The 17,466-nt window shown below is 42.8% G+C and overlaps 1 protein-coding gene across 1 annotated transcript; it reads right to left on the minus strand.

Annotated features, from left to right (window-relative positions):
- Positions 1-239: 239 nt before the first annotated feature.
- Positions 240-17,285, minus strand: xpnpep3 (X-prolyl aminopeptidase 3, mitochondrial). The gene is made up of 12 exons (XM_071204216.1): positions 17,138-17,285; positions 16,935-17,049; positions 16,236-16,358; positions 14,568-14,755; positions 10,258-10,477; positions 8,618-8,802; positions 6,219-6,281; positions 5,563-5,676; positions 5,397-5,482; positions 4,606-4,789; positions 3,482-3,602; positions 240-2,431 (listed from the first exon to the last, which is right to left on the minus strand). The coding sequence occupies exons 2-12, from the start codon at positions 16,996-16,998 to the stop codon at positions 2,265-2,267; spliced, it is 1,515 nt and encodes a 504-aa protein (XP_071060317.1). The 5' UTR covers positions 16,999-17,049; positions 17,138-17,285; the 3' UTR covers positions 240-2,264.
- Between the last annotated feature and the right edge of the window lie 181 nt (positions 17,286-17,466).

Raw genomic sequence — 17,466 nt, forward strand, 5'->3', positions numbered from 1 at the left:
TGCAGCTAGTTTGAATGACTTTGTGCAGGGTAGCTTGTGAATTTACTCCAGGTGGAACTAAAGTCTGATTTAAGAGTTGATTATATTTCACATTATTCATCCACATCTGTCAAGTAACTAAAAGGTATTCAATAAATGTAGTCGAGTAAAAGTACACCATTTACCATTTAATTGTAGTGGTGTAGATGTACAAAGTCACAATATTATATTTTTATATAATATTACATTGTCCTATTTTTATCACAAAAGAATAAAAGACAGGGCACTTAAATGTTGTAGTTTGTAAATGTGGAGCCAATTTGAGATCCTTTAAAAAACATTTGAATGTATTAAATAGTCTAGTCTAGTATAGTACTTGAGAAAATGTTCTGGGTGGTTACATTCCACCACTGCATTAACAGTGGTGAAAGAAGTACTCATATCCTTTACTTAAGTATGGTCTTAGAATACACCCCAGCAAGTAGTACAACTCCACACAAAATAAAACGTACTTAAAGTATCACAGGGAGAAGTACAATGACTATTTTCCCAACATTATATAAAATCACATCATCGTGTTTTTATTACTAAAAAACATACTTTTTTTGTTGTTGTTGCAATGTAACTTTTTGAAAAACTGAGTGCATTCCTTAACAATAATTTCACTTATTTTTGATTGAAAGTAAAATAAAAATTTGACGAGATCTTTTTAATACATATACACACATTTAGATCACATGGTTCTCTCTTTTTTTTTTCACACACACACACACACACACACACACACACACACACACACACACACACACACACACACACACACACACACACACACACACACACACACGTTGTTTAAGACAGGTTCATTTTCAATTCTCACTTGTGTGCATTACCATAATGGACTTTATGATCTGTCTGCAGCCTAGGGAGTGGTGGTTGGTGGTTTGATATTTTGTAATGGGACATAATCATTTGTGTGAAGTTCCTTTTTACCCCAAAATGAACACGTGTATGCAGGTACTGTACACATGAAAAAACTGCTGAAATAGTCGTATTTGCCTTTTCCCATTCACAGTGGATGTGTATGCCATTCCGTTTTTTCTCCTGTTGTGTCACCCTGTTTGAGTAGAAGACATTAAGTGGAAGTTTGAGGTATTAATCATAATAATGTACATATTATACCCTATTGCCTTCAACACAAGTCACATAGCATTGTACCTAAAAAGGTTTTTGAGATACACAACAAAATGATTCTATCCCTGTGTGCCACGATGATGGTAATACTGGTAATAAAAACAATACTGTTTCGGAGCAAATAGGTTTTAAGGATGAAGATGAGTCCATGGTAGCTTGATCTAACCACGGAGTCTTCAGCCGAACATAAACGTGATGCAAGTGGTTAACAGTTGTTCCTAGATTCTTTATTTCTGGCTCTGGATGACATTTCCCGGCTGATAGCACCATCACAAAACTACATGGTCGTATTACACATTTGTAAGAACGTGGTTTTGCTTTAGCTGCCGTAGCCCTGATTTGTAATTACATTTGAACAAGAAATACGTCTGTTATGGTGAAGTATACATGCGTAGGCTCCATAGCCACACCATAATCCCTTTAACTGATAGTTTAGGATTTTTGGAAGTGGGATTGGATGAAGAATCCATAGTCAGTGTATTAGCTACAGTAGATGGTTATCTACTTCTATCCATCTTATCTGATCAGTTACTGTTGCAGAACAAAGAACATGCTGGTTTACCACCGCCTTGTTAAGTTTGTTTACTGGCGTCATTGTTCGACTAACCAAAAACGAACCAAACAAACTGATCAAGGCAGTAATAGACCAACAGCTTTCGTATTTCGACAAGTTTTCAATCAGGTGGCTCGTGTGTCCTTACTCCTGTCTTTTTCTCCAAACTTTGTCATCTACTGTAGGTATCACACCAGTTATGGCTAAGCAGTACGCTATGCAAACAAACTTCAAACTATTCCATACACACAACTAAACCCACCCTTTATACCTCTTCATAATCACTCACTGTTGAAGACAAATACGATCCAGTTTCTTTAAACAGTTCGAAAGACGTCAACATATATGATCTTCCACATCATATTGTCTGTATTTTGGAGGCCTTGCTGAGGCTACAACCAGAGTCTTTGCAATGTGCTCCCACCTCTCATGTACCTGGGCCCTGAGCCGGATGATGTCATCACGGTGGAGACCTTTGGAAACTCCCAGCCCACAGATGAAGTGTCTCACTTTGTCACCTGTCTGTCTCTCCCTGCCTTTATCTCTGGGCGCAGGCTTTCTCTACATCAGCGATGGTCTTTGGTGCGTCTGAGGACAGAATCAGAGCGCCTCCCTCGTCTCGGATCACCACGTCGTCCTCTATCCTGATGCCCAATCCACGGAAACGCTTAGGCACCTGGTCGTTGTCCTCGGCTATGTACAACCCTGTGATAAAAGAAGGAGGAATCAGAAGTCCTTTAGTCGTCCCACAGAGAGACAATGTATAGGAAAGCATAGATAGTGACGAAGAACACTATAAAGGCTTTCACATAGTCAGGGTTCATACACTTTTTCACCAATGATTTTCAATGACCTTTACCTACTTTTCCAAGACCAAAAACATGACTCTTTCTCAGCGGTGCCACTGAAAATGGTTTATTTTAACATGGAACAGAAAAATAAGGTCTGCATCTGAAACATGTCGTGCCTCTCTAAAACAAATCCAATAGGCTTACTAGCTTCTACGCGCTGAAGCAACTCAAATCTCTCACCAGCAAAATACCTCGTCAGTTAAAAGCCATTTTACGTTTCACTACTATACGATACAGTATTTATTATCATTATAGTATTACTATTTTGGCGATTAGATAAAATATTAAATTTGATGCAACTTTAGTTACATTTCCATGACTTTTCCAAAACTTTGGGAAAAATATTGTTTTCCATGAGTTTTCCAGGGCCTGGAATTAGCATTTTGAATTTCCATGACCTTTCCAGGTTTTTAATGACCGTAAGAACCCTGCATAGTATTTAAAATGAAAAGTATTACTGTTTAACAGAGTATGCAGGTAGATAAGTAAGTAGCAGGAGTACTTGTAACATATAATAAGTGTAGCATTGTAGAATGAAGTGAGGTATATAACAGTAGTACAATTATTATTATTGCATAGTTACGTAAAGATTCTTGTTACAGTAATGGATGGACTAACTAGGAGTAGCATCCATTAGTAATAATAATATTAGCAGGAACATATTGCACATACTGTTGTTTTAGGACAGTGGTGTCATAGTCTTTGTTTTTTACATATTGCACATTGGTGCTAACCGAGGTGTTAATAGTATTTTTGATTAGAAGAAGCAGGAATAACGTGAAAGATAAAATGTAGAAAAGATAATGTGTAATGTGAGAGTCAGTTCCTCCACCACAGTAACGGGATTGTCTTTTAGAATAAGCCAAAGACTAAACGGGTATTAGAAAGGGTAGTTTGTGTAAACCTGGTTCTATGGTGATGGCCATCCCCGGCTGCAGAGGTTGTGAGCGGGACAGCTCAGGAGTGTCGTGGACGTCCATCCCCAGGTAATGTCCAATGTGGTGGGGGCAGTACCGCCGTGCAGCCTGGGTAAACACATGTAAAGCTTGAAACAGTTGCATAAAGGTTGGTCATTGTATAGTCCTATGCCAGACCTGATTTGCTTCTAAACATTAAGGAAGTGAGATTAATGGGGGGTTACTGTCATGGGTGAGCTTTGTCAAATCACTTTTTAACGACACCAAAGAATCAAGAAAGCATCTAAACAAGAACATTATAAAAGGTGAGCACAAATTCCAACATGCAAATCTAGGGAATCTATCACATGTTATCTCTTTTGCACTATGTATGCATGTGTTAGAATCAAAAGTGTGTACTTGAATTTCAAAATAAACATTGTTGAATGTTTAAGTCACAGTTTACCAAAATGTTTGACTTGGGTTAAGCTTTGAATTAGCTTTCGTCTAAGGCGAAAGGCACAAAGTAGGGTTTTTTCTGTGGTTCTTCATCGACAGTCTACAAATCCTCAGCCATGCCCACAATGACCATGCTAACCTGCTGATGTTTACAGGTGTAATGTGTTCCATGTTCATCATCTTAGCATTTGCTAATTAGCACTGAACACACAGTTCACCTGACAGTTATGGGATTTGATCAGTTAAGCAGCAATTGAGTCATAAACAAAGGTACTAGAAAAATTGAATGTTGGACCTTACAACAGTTGTTACAATTCATAATTGAAATCAGGGAAATATTTCAATTAACATTTTGCAATTGAAAAAGACTGTACATGTGATGCATGTGGCTGTGAATGAATGGTTTATAGAGTAAAATATGATCTTCTTATTCAACAGAGACCTTATATTCAACTTAAGGAGCAGCTGAATATTTGTATCTGGAAAACATAACTTTGTTGTGTAGTTAATCATCTGCTACTCATCCTGAGAATTGTGTTACTTGCAGCAGCTTTGTTTTACAAAAACAAGCACAATTTGATTCTTTTTTTCCAGCAGAATTGCTCTTCATCCTGGATAAAGCATCATGTTTACCAGCCAGACTCCGTGCCATTTCAATTTCTCTGATTCTTACCTTCAGTACATCAGCCTCACTGCTGCTGGCCTTCACGACGCCGAGCCTCCTGAGCTGTCGCCCCAGCAGAGCCAGCATGCTGCTGTAGATGTGATCCAGACTGACGCCCGGAGAACACATGGACAGACAGGAGCGCTGCACCTCCAGCACCGCCTCGTACAGCTCCGCCTGCGCAGGGCTGAACCTATGGGGAGTAGGTATTTCACTCAATTCTGTATAAGTGAACTCAACTCCACACCATGTATAACACAAGTCTAGTCATATATATTTCATGCAAAGATGTTACATATTATATATTTAAGTGTGTGTTTTGTTGTTGTCATCAGAATACTTCTTAAAAACACCTTTTAAAAAGGTTCCCAAATGTAGAGACATAAAAAAACTATAAAGCTAACAATACACAACACAACACTACCTAATAGTATCCAATAAGATACACAAATAAAGCAAATCTAAGGCAAGGCAAGTTTATTTATATAGCACTTTTCAACGCAAGGCAATTCAAAGTGCTTTACAAAAAATGAAAGACATTAAGCATTAAAAAAGAAAAGCTAATAAAATAAACATTAAAAGGAAAAATACATGGATAAAAGTTACAGTGCAGTTTAAGATATGAATAGTTCAATTAAAAGCAGCGACAAAAAGAAAAGTCTTCAGCCTGGATTTAAAAGTAGTAAGAAGCGTAATTAAGGTTTACGAAACAGGGATCAGATGGATTTCAGGTAAAGCTCTGCCTTTAGAAAACAAATATAGTGAAGGATTTGTTTAATTGCTTATTTTGACAAACTTACTTTCCATTCACCGGCCATGTCCGAGTGATATCACTGACGTAACCAAAGTATTCACAGCCCCCATCGAGCAGCACCATCTCACCATCCTGACGGAGGAGAGCAGAGTCAGTAAAGCTGTTCAGTTATTACTGTATATAAATAATAACATGCTACACCTTCCTTTTACCTTGATGATCTGATTGTTGTTGATGTAGTGCAGAGTGTTGGCTCGGTTTCCCCCGGCAACGACAGGCGGGTAGGCCAGGAAGTTGGCGCCATGGATCCGATTCTCGAAATCAAACTGGAAGGACGAAATCACCTTGTGAGCTTCATGTTAGGTGTCATACACTGTCCGACTAAATGAAACTGCTCCATGCTGCCAACTTTCATTTATTTACCTGATTCTTTGGTATATTTTAGTTGAATTTGCACTTTTTAAAATGATAATTATCCTGTTATTGCACTTCATTGTCAAGCAATTCAAACTACACTTTCTGTACGAAAGGTGTTATATCAATAAAATAAATGAATAGAGTTTATTATAGACCTTTTTTTTGTTGAAAAAGGTATAGCTTAATGGCATATTGTGTAATTCCTGTGGACATTTTAACTTGCAGTTTGGACAAAACAAAGCTATAAAGACAAACCACAGTAACTGCACTGTTACCTACCAGGTCAAGTCAAAGCTAGCTCGTGCCATAACAATGAATACATCTAAATAATTGATGTGTCTTTATTTAAATACACGCTATAACATGGCATCTTGATTATACTGTTCACAGGAATGAAGGAGACAGTAGCGGTTATACATTCTGCTGATAAAAACTAAATATCTTTAGTTACTTTAGCAAAGATCACAGCTTCATCCACGTCTCCTCGACACATAGCCATCGTTCTCCGAAAAGCCTGAAAGAAAATAATTCAGTTACATACCACCTTGGTTGGTGATTGGCTAATGGTTGAAAAAAGGTTGATGAATGATGATATTCGCTCTTCTTTTTCTGATTCACCTTTACTCACCGCTGGGTCACCAGACCCTCCTTTCACCCACACACTAACCTCCTTTTCCCCTCTCTCTCCAAGTGAGGTTCTTACCCTCATTACCTCTGCCCGCCCTACCACCTGTCCTCTGGACCCTATCCCTTCAAACCTCCTTCAGACTATCGCTCCTGATATTCTACCGTTTCTCACCCATTTCATCAACACTTCTCTAACTTCTGGTCACTTTCCAAACAGTCTCAAGGAGGCAAGAGTAAACCCTCTCCTAAAGAAACCCACTCTCAACCCGTCTGATGTTATAAACTACAGGCCTGTCTCTCTCCTCCCGTTCCTGTCTAAAACACTTGAACGCGCTGTCTTTAGACAACTCTCCTGCTATCTCCATCAGAACAACCTTCTGGATCCGCACCAGTCTGGTTTCAAGGCAGGTCACTCCACAGAAACTGCCTTCATTGCTGTCACTGAGGAACTGCACACTGCTAAAGCAGCCTCCCTCTCCTCTGTCCTCATCCTGTTGGACCTGTCTGCTGCATTCGACACGGTGAACCATCAGATCCTCCTTCGCACTCTCCAAGAACTTGGAGTTTCAGGCTCTGCACTTTCCCTCCTCACCTCATACCTCAAAGACCGCACCTACAGGGTTACTTGGAGAGGGTCCGAGTCCGACCCTTGTCAATTAACTACAGGGATCCCTCAGGGCTCTGTTCTCGGTCCCCTCCTCTTCTCCTTGTACACAAACTCGCTCGGATCTGTCATTAGCCCGCATGGTTTTTCATACCACTGCTACGCTGACGACACCCAATTCATTCTGTCCTTTCCCCGCTCAGAGACCCAGGTCGTCGCACGCATCTCTGCTTGTCTAGCTGACATCTCTCAGTGGATGTCTGATCATCACCTCAAGCTCAACCTTGACAAAACTCAACTGCTTTTCCTTCCGGGAAAAGATTGTCCCACTCTTGACCTGACTATCAACATCGGCACCTCTGTTGTTTCCCCGACTCAGACTGCAAGGACTCTGGGTGTGACCCTAGATAACAACCTGTCCTTCACTGCAAACATCGCTGCTACAACCCGTTGCTGCAGAAACACGCTTTACAACATCAGGAGGATGCGTCCCCAGCTGACCCAGAAAGCGACGCAGGTTCTGGTCCAGGCTCTCGTCACCTCACGCCTAGACTACTGCAACTCCCTCCTGGCTGGTCTACCTGCATGTGCCATCCGACCTGCAGCTCATCCAGAATGCAGCGGCTCGTCTGGTCTTCAACCTTCTTACATTTTCCCACACCACGCCGCTCCTCCGCTCCCTTCACTGGCTTCCGTACCATGCTGCGAATGGATCTGGCCCTTCCTACATCCAGGACATGGTTAAACCGCACACCCCAGCGCGTGCACTCCGCTCTGCATCAGCCAAACGACTCGCTGCACCCTCACTGCGAGGGGGACCCAAGTTCCCATCAGCAAAAACACGTGGGTTTGCTATCCTGGCTCCAAGATGGTGGAATGAGCTCCCCATTGACATCAGGACAGCAGAAAGCTTACACACCTTCCGGCGCAGACTGAAAACTAATCTCTTTCGACTCCACTTCGAGCGATAGAACTATTAACAAAGCACTTATATACTAATAAAGGACTGGCTTCTCTATAGCCAGTTGAGTAGCACTTGAAATACTTGGCTCTATGAAGCCTGATGTACTTATATGATTCTGTTTTTTTCAAGGTTGTATCTTCTTGGTCGAATGCACTTATTGTAAGTCGCTTTGGATAAAAGCGTCAGCTAAATGCAATGTAATGTAATGGTTGCACAAGCCAAAACATTTTTATGACATCATAAAGTGGCCAAAATCTGATCAGCTCATTTTCAGACAGGTTTTTATAGAAATGGATCAGGACAAAAAGAGAGAGAATCTTTTTTCCTGAAACTTTCAGAGTGTCTTTCCACAGAGGGGACACATGTTGATGTAGAAGAGACATGAAGAAGAGGGGACACACGTTGATGTAGAAGAGACATGAAGAAGAGGGGACACATGTTGATGTATAAGAGACATGAAGAAGAGGGGACACATGTTGATGTAGAAGAGACATGAAGAAGAGGGGACACATGTTGATGTAGAAAAGACATGAACACGTGGATTTAGCATAATAGGTCCCCTTTACCAATCCATGTTGTTGAAAATGTTGCCTTATCTGCAGGCTTTTGTTGGTAATTGTATAAAGTTGACACTGAGCAATTTCCACACACTAACCTGTGCACTGATGCGACCTGCTTCTTGCATTAGTGCCACCTCAGCGGAGCTCTTGACGGCCCTCAGAGAGTGGATAAGGGGCCGGAGGGAGTGAAGCATCGGCCCCTCGTCCAGCAGGGGGCCCACGTGAGCCTGATGGAGCCGTGGGTGGGCCGGCAGAGAGCTGTCGTACCACAGCACAGTGCCTGGAAGAAGGAGAAGAGAAAGTGGTAACAATGAAGTGAAAGTTGTAATCAGAAGGCAGTCAATTGTCAGCTCCGGTTTCTTTTACTATTTCGTTTCAAATATTTATATTGAGAAGAAGCATACGAGTGTAAGCAATAGTACAGATTTCTTTGGGGTGGAAATCATGCTTCTCTTTTTCAACATAGAAGACAAACAGAACAGCCAACAAAGAAATAATAAAGAAAAAACATAGCATGACAGGAATACCATACGTAATGACATACATAGCCATAATGGGAAAGAACATACAAAATAGTATATATAATAAAAATAAATAGATAAACTTGGTTTCTTTTTATTTCATTTGAAAAAATAATTGAATCCCTAAATTAAAATATGATACATTAGCTATAGAAGGCTAATTTCATGGATTTGTATAAAGAAAACACAAGAACCAGTGAAAAGGGTTATACTGTGTGTTTCTCTGCTCTATAATGCCAAGGTAAATAGAACTGCCTACAGTAGTAACTTGACCCACTCTACCACGCTGCACTGCGTTACATTATATATCAAATGCACCCTATAGGACTCATCATTGCACACTGTACAGCCAAACTGGATGGTCCTCACTTAGTGTGCGTAGGATACAGCATGGGTTTTTATTAATGTATAGAGCCATCTTAGGTAAGCTTCCACTGTATATTTGTGCCAGATTTGCTCCAGTTTGTGACTCTCACAACCTCAGACCCAGTGCCTGGATACGGGTCCAGCGCCTGGATACGGGTCCAGGTTCCTGCCGTGCGGACTGAGGCTGGGAGAAGGAGTCTTTTTTATTATGGTCCTTGGTCTTGGAATGACCTTCAATCACGCCTCAAACTGAGGGCACTTGTCCCTATAGCATGTTTTAGATTGAAGTTGTCTGAAGTCCTTACCACCAGCTGCTCTTGCAGTAATAAGTTGTGCACCTTTCTTACTGTCCTAATGTGCTCAATGTAGTGACTGCTTTTCGTCTCTTCTTAGTTATGTTCTCTGTATTTTATATGTTTGTGTTATGTGTAACGTTGCTGCCTTCTTGGCCAGGTCAGCATCTCAATGCTTTTTTATCTGGTTAAATAAATAAATAAAAAACTTAATGTTTGTTCAAGGCAAGAGACAACTTATAGGAAAGTGTTTCTTTCATGCATTTAAACTAACCAGTTTGTTTATTCATATTGAAATATAGCGCTTTGTTTCTTCATTCCAACAGCGACCTAATTTCAGTGAGGGGCGTCCGATTGGTTAAACAAACGCACACCTTGTACTATTTCTATTCTATTTTATTTGTATTACTTGCACTATTTTAACTATTTTCTTGTGTTGCACTGTTGGAGGAGCCTGTGACCTAATATTTTCATTGACATATCTATATTGTCGCTATGTACAAATGACAATAAAAGCCCTGAATCTTGAATGAGAAGAATCATGCCTCCCCCCACCTTTAAGGCTCTTGAGAACCAGACCCAGTTCTTCTGTGCAGTGAACTCTCTCGATGCCGGTCAGAGCCGCCGCTCCATCCTTCCCCGACCGCGGCCCGTCCCACAGCTCTCTGCTCGGGTCTCTGCGCGGGACGAACAGGATGGCCTGGTCCGGGCGTCCTGTCCCGTACAGAACCAAGGCACTGTCCGGCTCCAGGATGCCACTGAGGTACAGGAAATCCTGAGGATCATATGGACAGAGGTTAATGATGACGGCTATCGTAAATTACACACAATCAGTGTTCTAAATCAGGGGTTCCCAACCTTTATTCTGCCAAGGACCGGCAGATACATTAAAACAAAAATCGCGGACCGGTTGTCAATTTGAACTGATTTGAATATTTACTCACCACCAGCAGGTAGCAACAGAGGCCAACACCCTGAACAAATACTAGAACAATATGCGTTCCAAAACATATTAACAACGTTTAAAAAAGAACCGGTGTCGTGTTTTGGTTTTTCGGAAAAACTGAAAACCAAAAAAACAATGTTATTCGGTTTTTAAACCAAAACGGGATAATCCAGTGAATGCTGGGAAAACGAGGAGAAGGCGCATTATGAAGGAGGTGTGTGTGTGTGTGTGTGTGTGTGTGTGTGTGTGTGTGTGTGTGTGTGTGTGTGTGTGTGTGAGAGACTGGCATTTGTTTTCAGAAGATATTATGATAGTGACGTTCGTTCCGGTGCACGTTCGACAGCATTTAGCACTACATCGAGATTAACACATTTATTTTGGGAACACCAGCACAGGCTACCTATGGAGTTAGCCAGATGTGTGTAAATGACTGTTCATGGTCATTTGAAAACAAATGCCGGTGTCGGACAGCACAAACACACCGAACACACAGAGCTGAGCCGAGCACATACACACACACATCATGCGCCTTGGTAACTGGACATCTCCTTCATAAAACTAATAAAAGGGGGAAATCGGGCAGTTCGATGTGTGTACTGTAGAGATGTGTGTAGAGGTGTGTGTGGTTAACACATAGCAGCCTGCAGTCACTCTTAAGCTGTTCTGATGAAGGTAAACACAGCGAAGGCGGTGCGTAAAAAGGCACATCTTTACCCGCTGGTGCTGCACTTCTCAGAGGCGCAGTATACGTCCCGCTGCCTCCTGATGCTGCCTGCAGCCATTTCATGAAGTGAAGCAGGTTTTCCTTCTATAAAACAGCTGCGGGCAGCAGATACCGTGAGAGTCCTGGACATGAATTCATAGATCAAGGCAGACTGGTTTACTCTCCTGTTTTGCCAATCCGGTGCTTAAACAAATAGCTCTACACCCCTGGCCGACATGTCCTTAAAATGAAGTTTTTCATTCTCATACTGATATTCTGAACAATCTGTGTTGTTGTATTTGCTGTAAAGTGTCTCTACTGTAGGCTATTTTTATTATATGTACAGCACTTTGGCTCCACCAAAAATCATTTAGAAATCCATCCATCCATCCATCCATCTTCTCCCGCTTATCCGTGGTCGGGTCTCGGGGGTAGCAGTTCCAGCAGAGAGCCCCAAACTTTCTTTTCCCTGGCGACATCAACCAGCTCTGACTGGGGGATCCCAAGGCGCTCCCAGGCCAGCGAAGAGATATAATCCCTCCACCTGGTCCTAGGTCTACCCCTTGGTCTCTTCCCAGCTGGACGTGCCTGGAACACCTCCCTAGGGAGGCGCCCAGGTGGCATCCTAACTAGGTGCCCGAACCACCTCAACTGGCTTCTTTCGACGCGAAGGAGGAGCGGCTCAACTCCGAGTCCCTCCCTGATGACCGAACTTCTCACCTTATCTCTAAGGGAGACACCAGCCACCCGGCGGAGGAAACCCATCTCGGCCGCTTGTATCCGCGATCTCGTTCTTTCGGTCATGACCCATCCTTCATGACCATAGGTGAGGGTAGGAACGAAAATGGCCCGGTAGACAGAGAGCTTTGCCTTCTGACTCAGCTCCCTTTTCGTCACAACGGTGCGGTAAAGCGACTGCAATACCGCTCCCGCTGCTCCGATTCTCCGGCCCATCTCACGCTCCATTGTTCCCTCACTCGAGAACAAGACCCCGAGATACTTGAACTCCTTCACTTGGGGTAAGGACTCATTCCCTACTTGGAGTGGACAGTCCATCGGTTTCCTGCTGAGAACCATGGCCTCAGATTTGGAGGTGCTGATCCTCATCCCAGCCGCTTCACACTCGGTTGCGAACCGATCCAGTGAGTGCTGAAGGTCGCAGACCGATGAAGCCATCAGAACCACATCATCTGCAAAAAGCAGTGGTGCAATCCTTACTCCACCGAACTGCAGACCCCCCCCCCCACGACTACGCCTCGAAATCCGATCCATGTATATTACAAACAGGATTGGTGACAAAGCGCAGCCCTGGCGGAGGCCAACCCTCACCGGAAATGGGTCCGACTTACTGCCGAGGACCCGGACACAGCTCTCGCTTTGGGAGTACAGAGATTGGATGGCCCTGAGTAGAGACCCCCTCACCCCATACTCCCGCAGCACCTCCCACAGTAACTCCCTGGGAACCCGGTCATACGCCTTCTCCAAGTCTACAAAACACATGTAGACCGGATAAGCGTACTCCCAGGCCCCCTCCAGGATCCTTGCGAGAGTAAAAAGCTGATCCGTCGTTCCACGACCAGGACGGAATCCGCATTGTTCCTCCTCAATCTGAGGTTCGACAATCGGCCTGACCCTCCTTTCAAGTACCTTGGAGTAAACTTTCCCGGGGAGGCTGAGTAGTGTGATGCCTCTGTAATTGGCACACACCCTCTGATCCCCCTTTTTGAAAAGGGGGACCACCACCCCGGTCTGCCACTCCTTCGGCACTGTTTCCGACTTCCACGCAACGTTGATGAGACGTGTCAACCATGACAGTCCCTCAACACCCAGAGCCTTCAGCATTTCCGGGCGGATCTCATCCACCCCCGGGGCTTTGCCACTGTGGAGTTGTTTGACGACCTCAGTGACCTCCCCCCGGGAGATTGGCGTTGATCCCCCGTCATACTCCAGCTCTGCCTCTAACATAGAGGGCGGAGTTGTCGGGTTCAGGAGTTCCTCAAAGTGTTCCTTCCAACGCCCCAACACTCCATCAGTTGAGGTCAACAACGTCCCATCCTTACTGTACACAGCTTGGATGGTTCCCTGCTTCCCCCTCCTGAGGTGTCGGACAGTTTTCCAGAACAACTTTGGTGCCGCCCGAAAGTCCTTCTCCATGTCTTCTCCGAACTTCTCCCACACCCGCTGCTTTGCCTCGGCCACGGATGAGGCTGCTGCATCATTTAGAAATGTGCTATATAAATAAAACTTGATTTGATTTGATTTCAAGTCCGAGTTTGAAATATATCTCAAATAATGTATGCACTGCCATTTCCCCACATAAACATAAGTCTGCAATTAAACGGTTGTCTCCTGTGCGCTCCTCTTCCTACTTGGCGCACCGGTAACTTTCTCGTGCGCAAGAGGCTGAGACCCTATAGGCTGAGCCGCCGAATCCCTCGGAACATCATAAAAGCCATTTTCAACGGTTATTTGATGAAAGATTAACCGGATGAAATAATATGACTGGTATAGGTGCAAAAATGAAACACTTTTTGAAAAAAATATTATGATAAAATATTTTTATATATTTAAAATTCTGCAAATATTACGATAAACTCACAGCTATTTCGCGGCCCGGCAGTAACACCTCCGCGGCCCGGTCCGCGGACCGGGGGTTGGGAACCCCTGTTCTAAATGACAAAAACATAGGGAATGAGTCCTAAAACCCTGACATAAGTCAGCTTGATACCACTTCCGGGTTCCCTGAAGTCAGTGTTGTTTTTTTAATGGGTTTTTGGTTAAATAAGGTCTGTGACCTTATTTAAAAAAAAAAGAGTGTTCTACGACATAAAATACGCCAGTGAATACCCCACTGGTGAACGTCTAAATCTATGTGTCGTAAAAACGGCGTTTGCTAACAAGTGACTAAACGTCATCACGCCGAATATTATAAACACATCACAACAATTATGAAAGTATTGTTTATACAGTATGTAGGGATTATCCTGCTGAATAAAACATTGAAATATCATAAACATGTTTATTTTCTGAAACATTCCAAAATCCAATAGAAAACCCAATTGGCATTTAGTGAAGGGGAGCCTTCGTGATGCTAACTCCCAAACTTTGAAAACACATCACTGAACCTCTCTCTTGCCTCCGACTGTTAAAACCCCACAAAGGCACAAGCCGATACAACTTATCTTTGGTTTAATTTCTTTAAATTCAAGCCTGCACCTGGTTCTGGTGGAAGGGGTAAGGGATGTCGTTAGTCATGTAGCGGGTCGGGTGGGACAACAAGACGACCACATGGGTGCTGGAGGAGGCGGAGGGTCCCAGCCTGTCGGCCTGCGCCTCGATCAGTGAGGCCAGCCTGAGTCTGCGGAGCTCGAACTCTGTCTGAGTCAAACCCGGGGTCACCTCACCTGAGGAGCAGAGATCACAACATATGGCGTATCAGTGTTAAACAGCAGATCAAAACCTAGACATATAGTATGCATCGTCATTGTGTTGTATTCTAATTATTTCTTTCAAGATAAGAAACAAACTATCCATAAATTGTTTGTCTAAAGCAAGGAAACATGTTTTAATTTTAAAGGAACATATAATCCAATTTATATTAGATATTTTAGAATAATTACAATGATTGGATTATGAGATTAGTGGGCTAAAGAAATACTATTAGTCTATTGATTCCAATTATGACTATAAAATGCTTTATATCTTATATATTTTAGCTTAGCTTCTGAATGGCATACATATTGCTCTTAGATGCTTTTTGATTATACTCTTAACGCCAATACTGTTTACTTTGTATACGTTGATATAAAATAACCTTGTGAAGTCTTTCTTGTGACATCGTTTCCAATTTTGGGAATGTCCCAGAAAATGTCTGACTTGAAAATGTAGTGAAAATATAAGAGATATTAAAGGTCCCATGTCGTGCTTTTCCGGTTATTACCCGTCCCCTTGTGAGTTATGAAGCTTTTTCTGCATGTGAACGGTCTGCAGAGTCAAAACCCTCAAAGTACACCCTGTAGCGAGTAAAACTCTAACACAGAAAAGACCTGTCTGTGCTGCCCCAGAACGCCTCGTTGGGTATTTCTCTTTTTCCATTGTTTACTTCTTGGGTATAGTGACGTATTTCGGGTATAGTGACGTAACGTAACGGCTCCGCAGACTGGTCCATTTCCGTTATGTCACGTCCGCAGAGCCGTTACGTTTGGACCAATTCACGGACACGGACACACACACACACACACACACACACACACACACACACACACACACACACACACACACACACACACACACACAACCACACACACACACACACACACACACACACACACACACACACACACACACACACACACACACACACACACACACACACACCCACACACACACACACACACACACACACACACACACACACACACACACACACACACACACACACACACTGCTGCGAGGAGCGGGACACTGTGAGCTGGCTCAATGGTGTGGGGTCGGCGAGACACAGCGGAACTCAGCCTGGGCGCACACACAAACTCCCAGCCAGGCTGCGGGTGTGTGTGTCGTGCTAGGCTTAGCTGTGTCTCGCTGACGGCCACTGGGCTCACGGGGGGGGGGGGGCAGGAGCTACAACAAGTCGTTTAGGACAGAGAGTGAATACACATACTATACAGAGAAGCTGGATGAGAAACCAATGTGTGTTTGGAAAATTGCACAATATAAATGTATTCTAGTAGACCTCATCAATGGAATTATGATCAGTAGAAATGGCCATGACATGGGACCTTTAAGAGAAATGTTCTGCATGGGTACTAATGAGTCTGTTGCAGATTTTCTGTAAAGAGGTGTATATGTACCGGTCCAGCGATCCATTGTAAAACTACTCACCATGTTTGATGAGGTGTGGATGAGTGAAGGGGCTCGGCTGGCCCAGGTACCGCTGTGGAAGAGTCTTTGGTCTCGAACCTCCGGGTTTCAGAGAAATGTTTCTGCACGGACACCAGACACATCCTGCAGACAGACACACAGATAAAGAGACAGCAAACAATCTTAAACTGGGATCCTACAATGCTGCATACATCTGTTTCAACCTTTAATTCAGTTTAATCTGCTGTCAAAGGCTGATTCACAGAGGAGAACTTCAAAACTTCACAATATTATCACAAATATATAAGTATTGTCATAGTAAGATGTATAAGCAGGCTGATAAGTGACAACAAATTGCAGCAAAACATAGAGTTTAAATGATTTCCATTGATTGAATACCAACTAAATATAAATGTTTACTTTACTTACACTTATATAACAACACAAGTGGAGAACAAGGTTGTATAAACAGTGAAATATAGTATTATCAGCTGCACTGTATTTGTATCTATATCTATGCTGTATGTCTATGTAAAACATTCATCTGATAACTAACTGTCATGTACTGCCGTGGAGTTACTGGCTTAATATTTCCCTCTGAAATCTAACAAGTGCAGTAGAAATATAAAATAATGTTAATTTGAAAAACTATTTAAGCAACAGTACCTTATGGTTTTATGTAGGTACAAATAAAACATAAAAACACTTTATTGTTCTCACCTGGCCTCCAGGTTCTCAGCAGCCTGGCAGCAGACCTCACCATGGAGCTGTTTGAGGGCAACATTTCTGCTGCAACTGGAGGACACCGACCTGTCACAGCAATGTGTTCTAACCTCTGTAAACATGAGACAACACACAGTGAAGTTGGTCAACTAAGGCTCTATATTTACAGAGAAACATAGCGATTTGTTGATGAGACTCACCTTTGTTGAAAATCCTCTTATATAACTGTTAAATATCTCCTAAGGTTGGCAGTTAGCATCGTTAGCTTGATGCTAACCCTGTTCATGTGTGTAGATTCAGAAATACTGCCCTGAGTTTTGCCTCCCAGGACGGTTGTCAACCGACCTGACAGTAATACCGCCATCTTCTGCTTCGGAGTGTGGAAAAAGTACTCAGAATATTTAAAATAAATATTATAATAGGTCATACTACCATGAAGGATATCAAGTAATTCAAATAAACCCAACCTTTACCATCTGAAACACTGAAGAGATAAGTGACATGAATGCATACCTTATTATAATTCAGT

The sequence above is a fragment of the Pseudochaenichthys georgianus genome, chromosome 8 (assembly GCF_902827115.2).
Source record: "Pseudochaenichthys georgianus chromosome 8, fPseGeo1.2, whole genome shotgun sequence".
NCBI lineage: Eukaryota > Metazoa > Chordata > Actinopteri > Perciformes > Channichthyidae > Pseudochaenichthys > Pseudochaenichthys georgianus.

Coding starts and splice junctions, on each gene's coding strand:
- xpnpep3 (XM_071204216.1), bottom strand. CDS start 16,998: ATGTTGCCCTCAAACAGCTCCATGGTGAGGTCTGCTGCCAGGCTGCTG. Junction 16,359..16,934: donor GCTGAGAACCTGGAGGCCAG/GTGAGAACAATA, acceptor GTCTGTCTGCAG/GATGTGTCTGGTGTCCGTGC. Junction 10,478..14,567: donor ACCCCTTCCACCAGAACCAG/GTGCAGGCTTGA, acceptor TATGATCCTCAG/GATTTCCTGTACCTCAGTGG.